At 37.7% G+C, this 20,562-nt stretch overlaps 1 protein-coding gene across 5 annotated transcripts in view; it reads right to left on the reverse strand.

Moving 5' to 3' along the window:
• ARHGEF12 (Rho guanine nucleotide exchange factor 12) overlaps positions 1 to 20,562 on the reverse strand; it is an 87,074-nt gene that overhangs the window by 34,154 nt on the left and 32,358 nt on the right. For 3 of the 5 annotated variants that reach the window (XM_023517286.1, XM_023517284.1, XM_023517287.1), the window contains 10 exons: positions 15,519 to 15,611; positions 13,373 to 13,483; positions 12,981 to 13,079; positions 9,640 to 9,682; positions 9,226 to 9,331; positions 8,649 to 8,786; positions 7,834 to 7,866; positions 7,420 to 7,549; positions 6,618 to 6,723; positions 5,031 to 5,243 (listed from right to left, as the gene is read on the reverse strand). In XM_023517286.1, the coding sequence (XP_023373054.1) occupies positions 5,031 to 5,243; positions 6,618 to 6,723; positions 7,420 to 7,549; positions 7,834 to 7,866; positions 8,649 to 8,786; positions 9,226 to 9,331; positions 9,640 to 9,682; positions 12,981 to 13,079; positions 13,373 to 13,483; positions 15,519 to 15,611 (1,072 nt within the window). The remainder of the gene's footprint in view (positions 1 to 5,030; positions 5,244 to 6,617; positions 6,724 to 7,419; positions 7,550 to 7,833; positions 7,867 to 8,648; positions 8,787 to 9,225; positions 9,332 to 9,639; positions 9,683 to 12,980; positions 13,080 to 13,372; positions 13,484 to 15,518; positions 15,612 to 20,562) is intronic. The other 2 variants (XM_023517285.1, XM_012809597.2) reach the window with 1 other exon arrangement.

The following is a 20,562-nucleotide window of genomic DNA, read 5'->3' on the forward strand; positions in this document are numbered from 1 at the left end:
ATCATTTTAAAAATAGCTTCTTAAAACTGAACACAAGACGCTATTTTTAAAATGCAGCGCCTGTGGCTCAAAGCAGTAGGGCACCAGTCCCATATGCCGGAGGTGGCGGGTTCAAACCCAGCCCCAGCCAAAAACTGCAAAAAACAAAACAAAACAAAACAAAACAGAAAACTCAACATAAGATGTGGCAACAATTCAAATAATTCAGAAGAGCACAAAATGAGGAACTCTATTCTCCTATTGTATCTTTTTCTGTCTCCAGTATCAATCCTTCTTCATGTTTTCAAATTTTAGTTATTATGGTCATCCAAGTCCAAGTAACGACCTCTCACTACTTTTCATTATCTTCAGCTCACATCTACTTCTTAGTCCTCTGAGGAAACACTCATTATACTTCCCCTCTTAACTTTACCCCTATTTCTTCCCAATATTCAACAGTTATATTATGATTAATAATAGGGAGGTTAAGTTGTTACCTAAATTTAAATGATATCTCTATATTTCTGTCCCATCAAGGAATTAGTATCTCATCTCTCTTCTCTGTCAGATTAGGTAGTTAGTGTGTACATCCCCCTCTCATTTCTTTCATTTACATCTTTACTTGCATCATTAAGAGAATTTTTTATATATATTTTCTGATCTGCAGCCACAATGAAATACTCTGTGCTTTGCCTAGTAGGATGATTCCAGAAACTAATAAAAAGGTACTTAGTATATTATTATGATACTATGCATATTGTCATATACAACATACATATATATGTATTATTTCTGTCAACTTAAGAGGTATGCTAGTTAGGATTATATTTTCTTTTCTACTGGTTCAATAATGCAATCCCTGGGCCACTTGAAATAGAATGTTTATTACATTAAAGTTTCATATACCATCACTTGGTTTAAGCTCATCCCTCTTTTTATTTTTCATGTCAAAATCTTGACTTACTTTCTTGAACAATTCTGTTTTTCTTAACATTTCCAAATGCCTTTCTTTTACTGCTGTCAAAATAATACAATTTTATCATGTCTCAAATTTTTTCTTATCATTCATTGCTTAAGATTCTCTTTTTTCCTATTCTGATGTTCCAGTGTCCCAATCTCGGCCTGTGATATACCATTGTCTTAGAACTGCCCTTTCCTGGATCCCATGACTTTTTCCTTCTTAATTTTTTTCCAATGTTGCTGGACTATTGTGTCCTCAAATAATTTTAAAGAAAAAGTACATTTCAGTTAAACTGGAATGTTGTAACTCTGAAAATGTCTTTATTCTCTCTTCACATTTGATGAACAGCTTGGATAGATATAGAATTTGAAGTTCAAAACCACTTTCAAAGTTGTTGGCACTGCTCTTTTATATTTTAGTACTCCGTGTTTATAAAAAGCAACGTGCCGTGTCACATCATCTCTCATCCCTGGTACAATAAAATTTCCAAGGATATCTTAAGTATGGTTTTAAAATCGTCCGTTATAGTTGGTTCTGAGCAAGCCCTTTCTACCTGAAGTATATCCTTTTTAACACTGGGAAACGTTCTCTTGTTGTTCTTAAACTATCTCTTCTCTTTGTCCTCTGTTGACATTTTGTGAAAAGAGATAGATATTGGGCCTTTATAGAGGTTCTCTATATATTTTTATGGATTTCTTTTATATAAATATTGGCAGTTGCAGTAGTTCTTTTATTTAAATATTGGCAGTAGTAGTTGTGAAAATATGGAGCCTCCCTGAGGGATGGAGCCTAATTCCTCCCCCAAGTGTAGGCTAGATTTAGTGACCACCTTCTAACTTGCAGAAGTGACAGTAAGTACCTACAGACACTAAGTCATAAAAGACATAAGGGCTTCTTTCTTGGTCTTTTCTTTGCATTTCTCTGGGAAAAGCCAGTCACCATGTCATAGAATACTCTATGTAGCTCTACAGAAAAGCCCACATGGTAAGGAACTGAGCCCACCAGTAAGGAGCTGAGGCCTCCTGCCAACAGCCACTTGAGTGGGCACAGAAGTAAATTCTCTAGCCCCAGTTAAGCTTTCTGATGACTGGCTGATAACTTAAATCCAATGTTATGAGAAACCCTAACCAAGAACCACTGGGCTAAGCTGCTTTTGAGTTCTTCACCCAACAAAAAGGTGAGATAATAAATGTTTTTGTGTGTTAAGCCATTAAGTTTTGGGGTAATTCATCACACATCCCCCTATTTCTTCCCAATATTTAACAATAATATTTAATAGTTATAGTAAACAATAATATTCATATAATTGGGAATAATATTTAGTCCCAATAATATTTAATAGTTATATTATTATTAGGCAAGAAAATCGCCTAATCAATTGATAACTAACATAATCAATGTTACACTGTATTTAATAGTTATATTTAAAAAATGTTTTGTCTTTGAGGTTCCCTATTCTTGCTTTATGGATGCAATAACTTCTTTAACATTCTCAAGTATACTATCTAATTTAGAGTTATTTTCTTAAGCTCTTATCTGTTACCAAATTACCTTCTTCTTCTAGGGGCAGTTTTTGTGTTTATATTCTTTTCTTTCACTGTCTGTTACCTTGGCATTATGTATTATCTCACGTCTTGACTCCAACAACCAAATTTTGCCAAAAGTGAGCCATGTGCATATTTAAGAATGAAAGACTGGGTAGCTGGTTTGGCTTTCTTTTGCTGCTATATGGGAAGTGGTTCATTTCAGATGAGAGATCTCTGAGTAGGGAAGTGGCTGGCGTGCCTATGGTCAGGCTCTAGGCGCCACTGCATGAATACTGTGAGGACAACCCTTCCTACACAATTCATTCAGTTTCTCAAAAGAACACACTGGTTTTCTTCTATTCCACAAATAACAGGGACTGCTTATATTTTACACTATACAGATCGAAAGCTGCTGACACGGCTGCTTTAATTATAAACATTCAGTTAATTCATCATTTTCAGCTCTACATGTATTCTTATTTATGTATTCCATAACACATGCCAACTCTGAGCCAAGTCTCTCCAGGGATCCAATGGGCACACTGGACTCCTACCTTGGACTCCTTAAACAAATTATGGGTTCTGGCTTCCTTTATGTTTTACCCATCAAATCACTCTTGTTCACCTTCAATCTCCCATGCTTGTTGAAATCTCTTATTTGCTGATAACATATTCCCTTCCTCTGCTTCTTTCCTCTACATGGTTTTTGTTTATTCCTTATCTACTATGTTTTTATTTCTGTGAGTCATGAGAGCATGAAATACAAATGCATATATATTCAATCTAACATCTTCAGAATTCCATATATGGCACAATCCCCACGCATTTCTTCGACCGTCACCCCTGCTTCTTTGCCTATCTCTTCTGCTATTGCCCCCCCCAAACAGAAACTGGTGTTTCTGTCACACACTATGTCCTTCAGGGTAGAGAGGAGATGGACAGGCTTCCTGATCCCCAATATGACCTCTGTACCACTATCTTGCTGCCTTCTTCTTGTAAAATCATTTGCTCTGTTGAGACACCCCCTTTCTGGGCATGACCACATGTTCTTCTTCCTCACAACAATCATCAGCATCCCTAAACCTTTGGCTGTTGGCTCTGTTTTCCTCTTCCTGCTAAAAGCATATGAGGTGACCTCAAAACCTATGTATGTTAAGCTATTCAAACTTCTGTTTCCATGCCTTCTTCATCCTAGTGAACCCCCCCGGCCCCCGTATGTCAGGTCGGTGACCACAGTTTCAACCTTGATGATGTCATCACCAGGAACTGAATCAGCTCCAGAATCACTAAGAAATAGGCGGTTCTTTCTCCAAATAAAACTCTCCAAGCTCACTTGCTTAAGAAACCCACTATAACAAGTAGGAAGCACAGCAACATGCCCCTTCCTCAACTAGCTACACAATTACTGCATCCCTTCCTTTCTCTTCAATTTCCCGTGCTCATCTCACTAAAACCTCCTTTACATATGCACTGTGTCTCATCTTCTCTCTCCTTAAAACTTTATTCTCTTACTTGCACAGTCTTTCTCCCACACAGTCAACCTCTTCACTCAGCTGGCTTCCAACTAATATAAAAAAAAAAAAAAATACCATCTCATTTTTTTTTTGAGACAGAGTCTTACTTTGTGACTCTCGGTAGAGTTCCATGGCATCACAGCTCACGGCAACCTCAAATTCTTGGGCTCAAATGATTCTCTTGTATCAGCCTCCCTAGTAGCTAAGACTATAGGCACCTTCCCACCACAACACCAGGCTATTTTTTGAAACGAGGTCTCATTCAGGAGCTCAAGCAATCCACCCACCTTGGCCTCCCAGAGGGCTACAATTACAGGTGTGAGCCAAATACCCGGCCCCACTGTTATTTTTTTAAGGTCTTCTTTAGATCCTCCCTCACCCCCACTCCCACATATACCTGTCTTTAACTATTAACCAGTGCCCTCAATACTCCCTTTACCTTTCCTTTATAGGACTAGGACAATTTGAATTTTTAATATGTGTGACTATCTCCCCCATGAAACTGAGCTCCATGAGGCAAGCATCTGTGTATAACTACTGCACGATAACATGTGGCACAGAACTAACTGCCTGACACAGATTAATATTTTTTAGATGAACAAGAACTAAAAATTATCATTCATCATAAATTTATTCTGAATTATAGAATTTTATTTATTTATTTATTTTTAGAGACAAAGTCTTATTTTATTGCCTTTGGTAGAGTGCTACGGCATCATAGCTCACAGCAACCTCCAACTCCTGGGCTTAAGACGATTCTCTTGCCTCAGCCTCCTGAGTAGCTGGGATTACAGGTGCCTGCCACAGTGCCTGGTTATTTTTGTTGCAGTTTGCCGGGGCCAGGTTCGAACCTGCCACCCTCGGTATATGGGGCCAGCACTCTACCCATTGAGCCACACGCATCACCCATGAATTGTAGAATATTAGAATTGTTAAAACTAAATTAAATTGGGAGACAGTCTTGATTAAAATAATCTGCCACTCTATTTTTCATACAGTATGTTTGTTTTAAAATCTTGATAGTTAAGCTGAATTATAGCATTAGCTCACCTGTATCATTCTCTTTACTTCCTTCCTGGGAAAGAGTGGCCCCTGAAGCTACAGAAGACATGGAATTAGGAGGCAGGTATCCAGTGTCTGCGCCTTCATTTGCTGAGCCACTCTGGCGTAACTTAGCAGAATCCTGAGGCTCAGGACTCACAGATGAGGGCGTAGGTAAGTGCTTCGGGTGGCGTGCCTTCTGTAGTTCCATGGCTCTGCCAACTGAACAGAAAACAATAGTACTGTACTGCAAAATAGCTAGAAGAAATAAAAGAATCTAAAAAAATGTCTGGACTATATAAAATGAATTCTGACACAGAGAAAAGAATGAACATATAGAGGATGGAAGGGAGGAAAGAACACTGGCAGGCAGGCAACATTAGAGGGAAGACAGGAGGGTGGGAGACAGGAGACGGAAGAGGGATGAAGAGAAATGAAAGAAAGAAGGTAGAAGACAAGGGTGAGAAGGAAGAGGGAGAGGAAAGCAAAGGGTCATGAGAAAAAGAGATGAGGCGAGCGGTGGTGGACAGGGCAGAAGGCACGCTGAGACACAGAAAGATGCATATGGAGCTCCGTTCATTTACAAGGATGAAGATTAAGCCCTTTATCTTTGTGAGCTCTTAGCAAGTCCTCACCTCATTTCTCCTCTAAGACAGCTTCATTAGCACGATACGCCTCAGAAACTATCCAGACAAATCCCAATCCTGTTTATTATCCTTGTTCACATTAGTCATCACAAGAAGCTAAAGACTCTCATTCAGGTTTCACCTCCATACCACTGTACATCCTCATAAAGCCTTTTATACCCCTAATCTAACATTCTTCTTTCCTATCCCTTGGAAGTCATGGTCAGCATCTATGAAATTCTCAATCTCTTCAGTCTCCCTTCTGAAAACTTCTTTCACCTTCTGAATGTACTGGCATTTGAGTAAGAATTCCTCCTTGTGTGGGACATTCAGCATCACTGTATCACAACTCTGTGTGTAACACTGCATGATAACAATAGTTATCCTAACTGCACCAGGCCAATATTTTCACATGAGGTATTGCCCAAGATGAGAATGCCCTTTGACTTGGCTACCCTCCCCACAGGGCCACTGTCTCTATTTCTCCTGCAGCCCTCTGTAATGGGCTCATCTCTTTCCATTAGGCCAGGGGAGGAAAAGGGATGGGTGGAGAAGAGGGAAATCAGGATATGAAGCACAATGAAGAGGGTAGAGAAATTGTACAAGTATGCAGAGAGCAATGTATGTACAGAGAGATTAAACAAAGTGTGGTAGAGAGATCTATGCATACTTTTTTTTTTTAATTTCACAAACATGATTTAAATGCAAACAAAATCAGAATAGGTAAATAAACTACATTATAGATACCTGATAGAATATTCTATTGCAATTAAATATGTTTATCACAATTATATAGAAATATGAGAGGTACTTAGTTCAGAAGTAATATTGAATGGAAACAAGGCACATTGGAAATTCAATGAAATCATCCCCAAAACACCTTTCTCCAGCAATTCACTCTAGTAAAATAAGCCTGTGATATAAAGAGGACATCGAATGGTGGAAACGCAACATTTCAGACTTAACATACTTGCACTGTTGTCCTGACGGCTTGGTCTCCGCGGGGGACCCAGGATGCTGGGGAATCCTCTTCGCTTCCCTTTTTCTTCACCCTCTCTATCTTTTTTCATACTTTGCTAGATTTAAGGTACAAAGAGAGAAAAGATACATAACGTAGTAAATCTCTTTTGCTGTCTTCAAACACAGAAGTGAGATTCTAATTGTTAAAGGAAAGAAACTGATTAAATGTAAATAAAAGCACACATACACACCACTCATTAGAGACTGGCACACAGTAGTGTGGACACTTCAAATTCAGTATGTCTTTTCAGACCCTTTGGAAGTGACAATTTACAGGAGTAAAAGGGTAGTTTTATAACACATTTACAGGAGCTTAGTCTAAACAATTCATTCATCTACTCAACAAATATTTATTATGCTCATAATGTGTGAAAGCACTATGGTAAAGGCTGGGAATACAATAATAATGGAGGTCCTTGCCCTCATAGAGCTTCACAATCGAACAAACATTAAACAAAAACACAAAACAATTACAAAGTAACAAGCACCATAAAAGGAGAATATAAGGTACTAACAGATCTGGGGACAATACTCTGTGTAAACTGCTAATTTTTCTTCTTGAACTAATAATAACTTTTATGTCTAGATTTCTCACTAGATTTAGAATTTCTTAAGAACAGAAACCAGATCTTATACATGTTAGTATACCGAGCACTAATTTGCTGATTAAGTAAACATTAAGAAGATGGAAAATACCAGTCAAATGTAAAGAAGCATAAAGCCTGACCACTTTATTATTATTTTAATCTTACCTTGATTTTTGGAAGGAATCCAATCCGACCTCGCTTGTGCTCCAAATTTCGAGGTTCTTTCACTTTTACTCCCAAATGTTTCATGTACATGAGAATAACATACTGCATTGTGGAACTGGAGGAGAAAGGGCTAAGTAAAATAAGACTTCTGAGAAGAAGGATTGGTGGAATAAAGACAGCAAATGATTTCCAAGATGCTAAAATTCTTGAAATTAAGTAAAAAATAAAGATCTATTCATTTCACATAGAAAAGGATTCTACTAAAGATGACGCTAGAATACTACTCAAATAAAATAGAGGCCACCAGAGGGAGACCACTATCTATATTTTACAAGTTAAAAGAAAGACATTAAACTTAGGGATAAAAGAAGAAAACTTTCTCTTAAAATTCTAGGAGAAAAACAGTTGTGTTACCTTTTATCTTCCTCTACAGCCTGAGCAGTCATCCTAAAGAATAAAAAGTTAAAAAGGAAATATGTAAAGTTTAATAAAAGAGTGGCTATTAAACTTAAGACACCTGAAATAACAGAACAGAGCCAAGCACCTTGGGCCCTGCTCTAAGTATCTGTCACCTAAAATAATACATCAAAAGAACCCTAATCCTCTTTTCACCCTCATGTCATCAATGGTACATATTTTAGAGCAAGAAATATTTCCAAGGGCTGTGAACTGAAACTAATGAAAGTATTCAAACTGTTTTTGATCACTGATTAGAAATGTTATAGTAACTATTTAACAATATCCAGAAAGATAAAATAAGAACTTTAACTAAAATAGAGTATCAGAAAAAAGAAAAAAAAATTCCAGTTTCTCATGCACTATGAGAAAATGAATAGTTCCACAGAACCCAATCCAACAGCCCTTCTAAATTTGTGCAAAGAGTACTTCAGGCTCTACGCCTGTAGCTCCGTGGTTAGGGCACTGCCACATCCACCGGGGCTGGTGGGTTCAAACCTAGCTAGGGCCTGCTAAACAATGACAACTACTATAAAAAAAAAATAGCCAGGCGTTGCAACGGATACCTATAGTCCCAGTTACTTGGGAGGGTGAGGCAAGAGAACTCCTTAAGCCCAAGAGTTTGAGGTTGCTGTGAGCTGAAACGCCATAACAGTCTACAGAAGGCAATATAGTGAGACTCTGTCTCAAAAACAAACAAACAAACAGGGTACTTCAAGCATAATTAGCACATCAATAGAGAATGCATTTGCATATATACTCTCACTACTTACAATACTTCTTCAATTTTGGCAACAATCTGTTCTGCACATGCCCGCTCCTTCTCCAAAGCTACCCGGTCCTTGTCTCGCTCTGCATCAAGTTTAATCAGTTCGCTTTCAGCCAAGGTCAGTCCCATACTGCGTTTCTGCCTAATGGGAATGAATAGAAGAAATTTCCTGAATTTACAAAGAAATAAAGAAAATTACCTCCTTCTGGAGATGTTTCATCCAAGTCTCCACTGCTGTAAGTTTCTAGGAACAGGCAAAATGTCACAGTTTTCTTCATACAGGTTCATGTCACCTGGGACACCAGAGGAAACAATTCTAGAAGCAATCACTCAAAAAATACAAACAAGGAATACATTTAGTACAGACACAGTACTGAGCTCAGATCCTGAAAATATGATATAGAATGGAGACTATGGACTCTCAGTTTCACTCTAACCCTTTGATTCTAGATGTTCATTATGTTTTCATAACCATATGGATTATCTAGTGCTAAACAAAGTACTTAATGTGTAACTTTTTCCTATCTAAAAAAAATTAGTTCAGGATGACTGTATCAGGTTTTATCTACCACTAAGCTCACCGAAAATCTTCCAAGTGCCTCTGAACTTCTGGGTGAACTCTTTCTTGCATAGTTTGGATATAGTGACGATGTAGATCCTCAGGAATAAGTTCAGGTCGTCTTTTCTCTATATAAAGAAAAGTAAAGGAATTGTCTGATGTAAAAGTATGTTCTGTGGAATATATAATTGGCAACAAACCAGTGCTATTTGGCACAAATTTAAGTTAGAGTATGCCAAAGAGAAGTACTTTAATACATTTCATGTATTTCATCTTAGACTTCAGATTTCATTTATTCATAAACGTACTACAGATTCTCCTGCTGCAATTAAGGTGATCAACTAGTCGCCAGGTGACATATAAAACCTTTAGAAATGACCTGGGCCATACATCTATAGAGATATAATTGTCCAGGATATTGGTGCTTCAAACTTACCTAGATCCACAGATATTTCCTCAGGAACAGAAACTTTCAGGTGCTAAAACAAAATGCAAACAAAAGTTGAAACAGCTCCAAAGGCATTTAAAGATATATATATAAATAAAGTAAAAGGATATAATTTGGATCCCTATTCTTACAAGCATATTTACCTACAACCTCAATTTACTCAAATTCCATCGCTCTGGAATGTTCTATTACTTAAACTTAAAAATCAGCCCTTTTCTCAAGGATCATGCTAAAAAGGAAATATCTACTGTCATTTCACCAGATTACTGAATGCTTCTATGTCACACTTATTGATTTTGGCTTTCTAGAACCTTTGGTTAACATAATCACTTATGAATCATTTAAGTCAGTAAAAATCTAAACTATATGCATATAACCGTTCAGACGAATAACCACAACATAACTTTTATTTCCTAGATTTGGGATACTCACATAAAACCATGATTTTTACTCCTTGTATTTAAGATACAGACCATGATATTCCCAGTCATATATTACATAAAGTTTTTAAAGTTCCTCACAACAGTCACACTCCCCATGATAAACGTATTAGATGTCAATGTTGAGTTTTGGAGTCTTAAATCTAGTAACATCTCTATTTTTCACCACTGAACTAACCAATGATTGTCTCAGAATTTATTTCTTCCTAGCTAGATTTTCTCAAGAATAAGTATTTAATAATTACCAGATTGCGACTTCTCCCCAATCAATTTGGGGAAAACATTTTATTATTTTGCATTTAGAGAACATATCTGAACCACTTCATGCTTAGTCTGTATTGTATACCTATTTAAGTCATATAATTTCAAAATTTAAGGACTTCTATAAGATCTAAAATTTTAAATTTGAACGTGAGTCACTGCTAAACAGCAAAAAGGATTTCAAAGCTTTAACTGAAGTTGCCAAGCAGTAGCTCAAATCAATTTTCTTAAAAACATTTCTAGCCAAAGTGCAAAAAAGTATATAAAAGCTCATTTGTACATATAGATATTTATATGAAATATGATCTGTAGCATAAAAATATATTTTTTTAATCAATTATATAATTAATTAATCAATCCATCATGATTCTTATACTTTAACGTTAATATATAGAAGCCTAAGCAGCAAATCTGACTTAGTTCGGAGCTCCCTTAAGAAATATAAAATTCAAACATACTTAAATATATTGTCATTTCTTCATGAAATTATTTTAATAAAAATAAAGTATAATATTTTAAGTAATGACAGAGTAATCAGAACTCTAATTCATTTAACAAATATTTGAGTGACCACTACGTGCGAAGAACTGTTCCATATTGGAGACACAGCAGTGAACAAACAAAACAAAAATATCTGTCCTATTGGATTTTGTATTGGGAGTAGGAAAGTAGAAATACAGTCATCCCTTGGTATCCACAGGGTACAAAGTCAGTACATGCTCAATTCCCTCATATAAAACGGCTTAGTGGGCGGTGCCTATACTCAATGGGTAGGGCACCAGCCACATACATGGAGCTGATGGGTTCAAAACCAGCCCAGGCCAGCTAAAACAATGACAACTGCAACAACAACAAAAATAGCCAGGCATCATGGTGGGCACCTCTAGTCCCAGCTACTTGGGAGGTTGAGGCAAAAGAGTCAGTTAAGCCCAAGAGTTTTGAGGTTGCTGTGAGGTGTGATGCCACAGTACTCTACCCAGGGCAACAGCTTGAGACTTTTATCTCAAAAGTAAATAATATAAAATAAAATGGCTTAGTATTTGCATATAACCTATGCATATCCTCCTGTATACTTTATCTCATTTATGTAATGCAATGTAAATACTACGTAAATAGCTGTGATACTGTATTGGGGGTTTTTCTGCATTTTTAAATTTTTCTTCTCCTTGAATATTTCGATCCATGGTTAGTAGAACCCATAGATACAGAGGACCAACTGTATAAACGAACAAATAAATTAATAAAACCTAAGTTCCATTGACAAAAATAACATAATAACATAAGAAGTGACAGAAGTACAGGGGGTAAGATTTTTAAGTAGATTGGTCAGGGAAGGCCTCACTGTCAAAGCATGTTGGCCACTTTGTAAAAGAATACAAAGGATATGGGACAGAAGCTGGAGGGAGAAGTAAAGTCAAAATGTTTGTTTGTTTTAAGATAGGGAAAATAACAATGTTTGCATGCTAATGTGAGAGGCTCAGTAGAAAACAAGAGAAAAACCTGGCTCTGCAAGAAAAAGCAGGGATAATTGCTAGAGTTAAGGTCTTTGAGTAAATACAAGGAAATACACCCTAGGTAACAAAGGCATACCTGGCCTCTGATAAAAGACAATCTGTCCACAGCATTGGAAGAAAGGGTAAAGCACAGGGCATGAGGAAGGTAGGTTATATATGTATCAGTAGAAGTTCTCTTCTGTATACTTCAAATTACTCAGAAACAGCAAGGTCAAAGTTATCAGTTGAGAAAAGGGTAGGAAAGGAAGTGAGAGAGGTTTTAGAAGGTAGAACCTATGAACTGCAAATCTGAAAGGGCTAAGGATGTGCAGCATGATTCTATAGGATGTGTTAAGGGCTAGCTGCTGTCTACCCATAACAAGACTAATAAAGTTCACTAGCTCAAAAACCTTAACACTTCTACTGGTAAAATAAAACACTATTATCACTAAGACCTGAATGAGATCTTTGCTACCACTTTTTAGTTAAACTTGTGCCCCCACACTTCAGAGAGATGACCCACCTAGACCTCAATTACTATCTGTTGGGTTCTAATATATGTCATATGTGTTCCCCTTTTCATTCCTTCATTCTAATTATGCCCATGTAAAAACCCACATACACATATCCCCTAAAATTCAGTGTGAGAATTCATATGGCTAAAACTAATTTAGAAATGTCCAAAACAAACAACAACAACAACAAACAGTTAAGAGTAACTAAGCCAGCTAAAGCAGCTCATGCCTGGAATCCAAGTCTGAAACCACTCTGAGGAAGAACAAGATCTTGTCTCTACTAAAAACAGAAAAATTAGCCAGGTACAGTGGCATATGCCTGTATTCCCAGCTACTTGGGAGGCTAAAGCAGCAGGATCACTTAAGGTAAGGAGTTCAAGGTTGCACTGAGCTATGATGATGCCACTGTACTCTAGCCTGGGCAATAGAGAGACTCTGTCTCAAAACTCAAAAAAATAAAAAATAAAAAATTTTAAAAAGGAGTAACTAATAATTGAAATTTGATATAGACATCAGAAAGCACAATAAAAATCTAAAAACATGGGGAAAAAAATTGGAAGCCAGAGACTAATAATTCAATGTACTTAAGCAAAGATTATAATATTAACTTGGCAACTTACAGCAGATCTATCCAAGAAGAATTGATGAAACTCCAGGAAGATGCGACGCGTTTCCTTAGAATTGGTCTGTTTATACAGGTCTGAATAGAGGTAACAGAGCTGTAGTGGAGAACAAATGGAAAAGACAAGGTGAGAAGTCATGAAAAATGATATTTTCTAGATCCTAGTTCTGTAGGAATGTTTGCAACAGACTGCTCACCAAAAGTAACGTAGGTATTACCATGTAACGGAGGCTTTAAAAAATATTAGTAACATTTTAATTATCTTTCATATCTATCCTTATATGTTTGTAAAACTTGAAGTTTATTCACTCATCCTGTAGATATAAAAAGTTCTTTGATATATGAATCAACAGAATAACTCTGAAACAGCTAAACTTCAAAATATATTACCAAGGTTGCAGGGTCAAACTGTGAAACTACATGGTGTAAGAAAACAGCCAAGTGAGCCGGGCGAGATTTTAGTAGTTCAATGCTCTGAAAACAGCTGCACTGCCCATTGATCTAGAGGAAGAAATAATTATACATCAGTAACTCCAATATACAAAATGCTCAATTACACAGAGCTATCCAAATTTCACTTCGCTTTCCCTATTTAAAAAAATGCAAATTTTAAAAACGCATTAAAGGCTGGGCACAGTAGCTCACGTCTGTAATCCTAGAACTCTGGTAGGCCGAGGCAGGTGGATTGCTTGAGCTCATGGGTTCAAGACCAGCCTGAGCCAGAGGTCTCTAAAAATAGCCAGGTGTTGTGGCAGGCACCTGTAGTCTGACCTACTTGGGAGGCTGAGGCAAGAAAATTGCTTAAGCCCAAGAGCTGGAGGGTGCTGTGAGCTGTGACACCACAGCACTCTACCAAGGGGGACAAAGTGAGACTCTGTCTTAAAAAAAAAAAACCTCATTAAAATTTACTGGCAATACAGGCTATGAAATCTCTCCTTCTCAAAATTAATCATCCCTCAGGACAATTTAGAAGGTTAAAAAGTTAGAAGAAAGACCATGTGGGAAAGTGAAAATTTAGGAGATGATTATCAAGAATCTCAGCTGTCACAAATCAGTATTAAAAAACAGGCTAATAACATTTCTAAAAATGTAATGGAAGGCTTTTTGCCCAATAATAACTGTGTTTCCTTTTCTTTTGGGCTAACTGCAGAAACGGTGGTGAAAAATACAGTGGTATGATTTTAAGACAACTCCTAGAGTATCTGTATAATCCCTAAATACATTAAGGCTAAAAAAAAAAATAGTTAAAACTTCAAGTAAACTAGCATCACAATTTCCATGTAATTTTTCCCATTTAGAAATATGAGAGAAGAAAGTTAATCTATAAATTAATGCCAATTTTACACAATGTTTTCCAGAAAACAGAAGATCACTTCCTACCTAAAGGCCAACATTACCAAAGATATTATAAGAAAAACTACACACTAATACCTTTCATAAATACAGATGTGAAAGTCCTCTGCAAAATAAGAGCAAATCAAACTCAACTATATAAAAAAAAGATAACATATAATGACCAATTAGGGTTCATTCTGGAATATGAGTCTACATCAACATTCTAACAGCCAACATTGTAATTTGCCACATTAAGAGACTAAATAAGAAAAACCCCATAATCACCTCAATCACTCAACACAATTCACATCTAGTCATGATAAAAACTCTTAGCAAACTAGAATATTCCTTAACCAAAACCCTCAACCTAATAAAGAACATCTATAAAAATGCCTATAAGCTAACGTCCCATTTTGTTTTTTTCTTTTTAGAGACAGAGTTCTGCTCTGTCAGCCAGGCTGGATGCAGTGGCACAATCACAGATCACTGGGCTCAAGCAATCCTGCCACCTCAGTCTCCCAAGTAGCTGGGCTACAGGTGTATGCCAACATGCCTGGCTAATATTTTTATATTTTGTAGAGACAGGTCTTGCTATGTTGCCCAGGCTTGTCATTAGCATCAGACTTAATGATGAAAGACTGACTCTTTCTCCCGAAGATCAGAAGTAAGGCAAGGATGTCTCATTACTCTGATTGAACCTCATATTAGAAGTCCTAGCCTGTGCAATAAAGGCAAAAGCAAGAAATGAAAGAGAGATAGGAGTTAAGGATATAAAAAGCATCTCTTTATAGACAACACTTTTATCTAAGTAGAAAATCCAAAAGACATCGATTATAAGCTCCAAAATACAAAAATGTAGCAAGATTACAAGAAAAAAGGACAAAAATCATGCCAATCATATTCCTTTATACCAACAATGAACAATGAGGATTTGATTTTTCTTAACACATTTTCAGTTTTATTCCTACCGGCAATGAAATGAGACACTTAATTATAAATCAATGCCCACTTACTGGTTTTAAAAGCAAAGTCATTTGTATTGGTCAAAATTAATAATAAACTATTTACCTAAGAGGCTTTGGCTCTAAGATTTAGTTTCAAATCCCTACAAATGTTATTTTAATCTCTAGAAAATGTTCATTTTTGCAACAAATAAGACATCTCAGAAAATCAATCTTTTTTTAGAAAAAAATGTGGTTACCTGTTCATGCTCAGTACCAAAATCATCATCCTCTGCTCCAATAATATGAGGTGCTATACGCGTTGAAGGACTTCCAACGAGTGATTGAGTGTCCTGGTAACATTCAGAGAAAAGAAACAAAAAGATTATCTGGTGGTCAGATACAGAGAAAGAATAAAGCCAAATCATCAAAAAAACATGGTTCACTTAACTGGTGGTATTTTTAACAATTTTCTTTGCCATACTTTAGTTTCAAAGTAGTGGTTCTCAAATTTTTAAGGCCATGAACCACTTTAGCAGAAAATGATCACAACAATAATGATTGTTTCTTCAAGAGGAAAAGAAAACATTTCCCCTGGAAATAGTAAATACCTTTCCTATTTAGTACACCCTTGGTTACCTGATTCTAATTACTTTCTGTATATGTGTTTATTAATTTATACATACCTAGACCTTGTTACATAAAGAATTAAAGTTGGCTTACATAACTAGTTATAACAAAACACTCAAATTTTTAAAAAGTAGGCCAGGCACAGTGGTTCATTCCTGTAATCCTAGCACTCTGAGAGGCCAAGACAGCAGGATCGCCTGAGCTCAGAAGTTTGAGACCAGCCTGAGCAAGAGTGAGACATCTTCTACTAAAAACAGAAAAACTAACCGGGAATTGAGGTGGATATCTGCAGTCCCAGCTATTTGGGAGGCTGAGGGAGGAAGATCACTTGAGCCCAGGAGTATGAGGTTGCTATGAACTAGGCTGATTCCATAGCACTCTAGCCTGAATGAGTCTCTCTCTCTCCTCCCACCCCCCACACAGACAAACACACACACATACACACACAGACACAAAAAGCAAATGAAGACAGTAAGACAAAGGAAAAATGTGAGAGTAGAAATGGTTAAGACAAAGTTAGCAGAAAGGTTAATACATGTAAGAAGAACTAACCAAAAATTTCTATTAACAATACATACTTGAAAGTTGCTGAACTCTATTTTTTTCATTTTTAATTCATCTTTGTAAGTGCATGATGTAGGGTTTCTCAACTATGGCACTGCTGACAATTTGCGCCAGACACTTCTCTGCTGTGGGCCCTGTGCCATGCATTGCAGGATGTTCAGCAGCATCTCTGACCTCTAACTAGCCATTACATGCCAGTAGCAGCCTCCCAGTCATGACAATCAAAAATGCTTCCTTGGCTAGGCATAGTGGCTCACACCTGCAATCCTAGCACTCTGGGAGCTGAGTTAGGAAGATCATTTGAGATTAGGAGTTCAAGACCAGCCTGAGCAAGAGCAAGAGCCCATCTCTGTTAAAAATAGAAAAATGAGTCAGTCATCATGGTACATGCCTGTAGTTCCAGCTACTCGGGAGGGTGAGGCAGGAGAATCTCTTAAACCCAAGAGTTGGAGGCTGCAGTGAGCTATGATGATGCCACTGTACTCCAGCCTGGGCAACAAAGTGAAAGTCTATTTAAAAAAACAAACAAACAGTGTTTCTACATTGTCAAATGTTCCTTGGTATGCAAAATCACTCCTGGTTGGAAATCACTGGCATAATGTAATAAATTTTTCAAGTAATCTCATAATATACACTGCTATATAGAAACAAAGACACCAAAACTGTGGAACTAAACTGTAGGTTGCCAGATCACACTCCATGCAAGAAGTCATCCTTCTTTGCCAACTCACAAAGTTGAGTTCAGCATAAAAAAGGCAGTATAAAGGCATAAATGTATAATATAATAAAGTATGAGATAGCCGAAGACTGTAAATAGTAAAACTAAGGACCACTTAGGATTAAGAGAAATAAAACTCTTGGAAAAAAAAAAATTTTTTTCCCGCCGAGTACAGAGAACTTTATTGATGTTACATGACAAGGTGGGGCTCCCTAGGCCCCTCTGTTCATCAAGGAGTCTGATGTAGAAACTGTGTCGAGGTAAGGTTCTCAGGGAGCTGGGAGACTGAGTAGGCAGGGCCACCCCAGCAGCTGAGGGCCTTTTTCTTCCTCTTGTCCTTGGGCTGGGGCTGGTGGTCCAGGGGCTCTTACTCCTTGGAGGCCATGTGGGCTGTAAGATCTACCACCCTGTTGCTGTAGTCAAATTCACTGTGACAAAGTTGTCACTGAGGGCAATACCAGCATCAGTATCAAAGGTAGAAGAATGGGTATCACTGTAGAAGTCAGAGGAGATGACCTCGTGCCTGGTGTAGCCTAGGATGCCCTTGAGGGGCCCTCTGATGACTGCTTCACCACCTTCTTGATATCATCATATTTGGCAGCCTTCTCCAGATGGCAGGTGAAGTTCACCACTGACACGGTGGCAGTGGGGACACAGAAGGCCATGCTAGTGAACTTCCCATTCAGCTCAGGGATGACCTTGCCCATAGCCTTGACTGCACCAGTCAAGGCAGGGATAATGTTCTGGAGAGCCCCATGGCCATCATGCCACATCTTCCCAGAGGGGCCACCCAAAGTCTTCTGGGTGGCAGCGATGGCATGAACTATGGTCATGAGTCCCTCCACAATGCTGAAGTTATCATAGATGACCTTGGCTAAGAGGGCTAAGCAGTTGGTGGTGCAGGAAGCATTGCTGACAACGGTGAGGATATTTTCATACTTCTTGGGGGTCACACCCAAAGCAAACATGGGGGCATCAGCAGAAGGGGCAGAGATGATGACCCCTGTAGCATCCTTGTGTAGGTAAGCCCCAGCCTTCTCCATGGAGGTGAAGACCCTAGTGGACTCCACAACGTGGTCAGTGTTTGCCTCTCCCCATTTGATTTTGGTGGGATCTCACTCTTGGAAGATAGTTATGAGATTTCCATTGATGACAAGCTTAAATTCTCAGCCTTGACTGTGCCATAGAATTTGCCATGGGCAGAATCATACTGGAACATACAGACCATGTAGTTGAGGTCAAAGAAGGTCACTGATGACAACAATATCTACTTTGCCAGAATTAAAAGGCAGCCCTCATGACCAGGTGCCCAATACAGCCAAAGTCATTTATTTCAACTTTCTCTTTCACCATGGTGCCTCAGGGATGCAGCTGGGGCTGCGAGAGAAGATGCAGCTGTCTGCCAAATGGGAGGACCAGAGAGCCAAAAAATTTTTTAAGTAATGGTTTGGGAATTACCTACATAGTAACTATTGTTGAAACTATATAAATGTATCCACAAGCTATAAATTGAATGAATAATATGTATCTGTAGTGTTTCCTCTTTAATATACTGCAACAGTATGTGTTCTATCTCCTAAACATGATTCTGCTTTTTTTATTAACTACTCTCTTGTTTTCTCTAACCTCAGGCCTTAATAATTAAAAAAAGGAAATCAGGTGAAACAACTAAAATTTCTTTATAGCAGATTTTTTTTTCAAGACAGAGTCTCACTTTGTCACTGTGAATAGAATGCTGATCACAGCTCACAGCAACCTCAAACTCCTGGGCTTAAGCAAGTCTCTTGTCTCAGCCTCCCAAGTTGCTGGGACTACAGGTGCCCACCATAATATCTGGCTACCTTTTCAGTAACAGAGTCTTGCTCTTGCTCAGTCTGGTCTCAAACTCCTGAACTCAGGCATTCCACCCACCTCAGCCTCCTAGGATAATTTTTGACTTATTTTTCTGAGACAAGGTCTTGCTCTGTTGCTTGGCTAGAGTACAATGGCATTATCATAACTCACTGAAACCTCAAACTCCTAGACCCTAGTGATCCTCCTGCCTCCCAAGTAGCTGGGACAACAGAAACACATCACTATGTCCAGCTAATTTTTTCCATTTTCTTTTGTAGAGATGGGTCTTGGTATGCCTCTCAGGCTGATCTCAAACCCCTAGCATCAAGTGTTCCTTCCATCATGGCCTCCCAAAGTGCTAGGATTACAGGCATGAGCCACTATGCCCAAATTTTGGGTTTATTGCTTTATTGTTTGTGCCACATTTTGTTTATTAAAAGTGATATCTTTGATTTTTTAAAAGTCATTATGTTGCTAATAATAAAACATTATAAAAATGCTGTTATATCTTTTACTATAAAACTTCAACCAAGTCTAACTAAAAAATAAGTCAGAATGCTAAAAGTATTTAATTAAGAATATGTAAAATCTAGCAACTGTGCTTCTAGGCATATACCTAAAAGAATGAAAAGAAGAGCAGAATAAGCCCAAGATGAAGGGGAAATAGGAGAGGGAGGGGAGCAGAGGGGAGGGGAGGGGGAGGATGGGTGGAGGGAGGGTAATTAGTTGGACCACACCTACGGTGCATTTTACAGGGGTACTTGTTAAATTTACTAAGGGTAAAATATAAATATCTTAACACAATAACTAAGAAAATGTGGTGAAGGCTACATTAACCAGTTTGATGAAAGTATTTCAAATTGTATATAAAACTAGCACATTGTACCCCATAATTGCATTAATGTACACAGCTATGATTTAATAATAAATAAAAATAAGCCAAAAAAAAAAAAGAAAGAAAGGAAAGAAAAAGAAAAAGAAGAAGAGCAGCAATGTAATCATAATAGCCAAAAGGTGGAAGCAACCCAAGCATCCATTGACAGATGAATGAATAAACAAAATGTGGCACAAACCTGTCATGGAAATCAGTCATAAAAAGAAAGGAAACTGTGACACATGCCACACAATACAGATAAACCTTGAAGACATTATGCTAAAGGAAGTAAGTCAATCACAAAAAACAAAAAAGCACTGTATCAATCCCTTCACATGAGTACTTAATTAAATTTATAAAGAGTAGAATGCTGGGTGCCAGGGACTTGGGGGAGAGAGATTTGTAGAATTAGTGTTTATTAGGTACTGAATTTCAACTGGGGAAGATGAAAAAGTTCTGAAGATGGATGGTGGTGCTGGGTGCACAACACGTGAATATACTTAATGTTATTCTTAATCACAATACTTGTTAAAAGAGTAAATTTTGTGTATATTTTATCACAACAACAATATAATACTAAGGGCTTGGCGCCTATAGCTCAACCGGCTAAGGCGCCAGCCACGTACACCTAAGGTGGTGGGTTCAAATCCCCAACTGGGGAAGATGAAAAAGTTCTGAAGATGGA

The sequence above is a fragment of the Otolemur garnettii genome, unplaced genomic scaffold (genome assembly GCF_000181295.1).
Source record: "Otolemur garnettii isolate 467f Iridium unplaced genomic scaffold, OtoGar3 scaffold00108, whole genome shotgun sequence".
In the NCBI taxonomy this organism is placed as follows: Eukaryota; Metazoa; Chordata; class Mammalia; order Primates; family Galagidae; genus Otolemur; species Otolemur garnettii.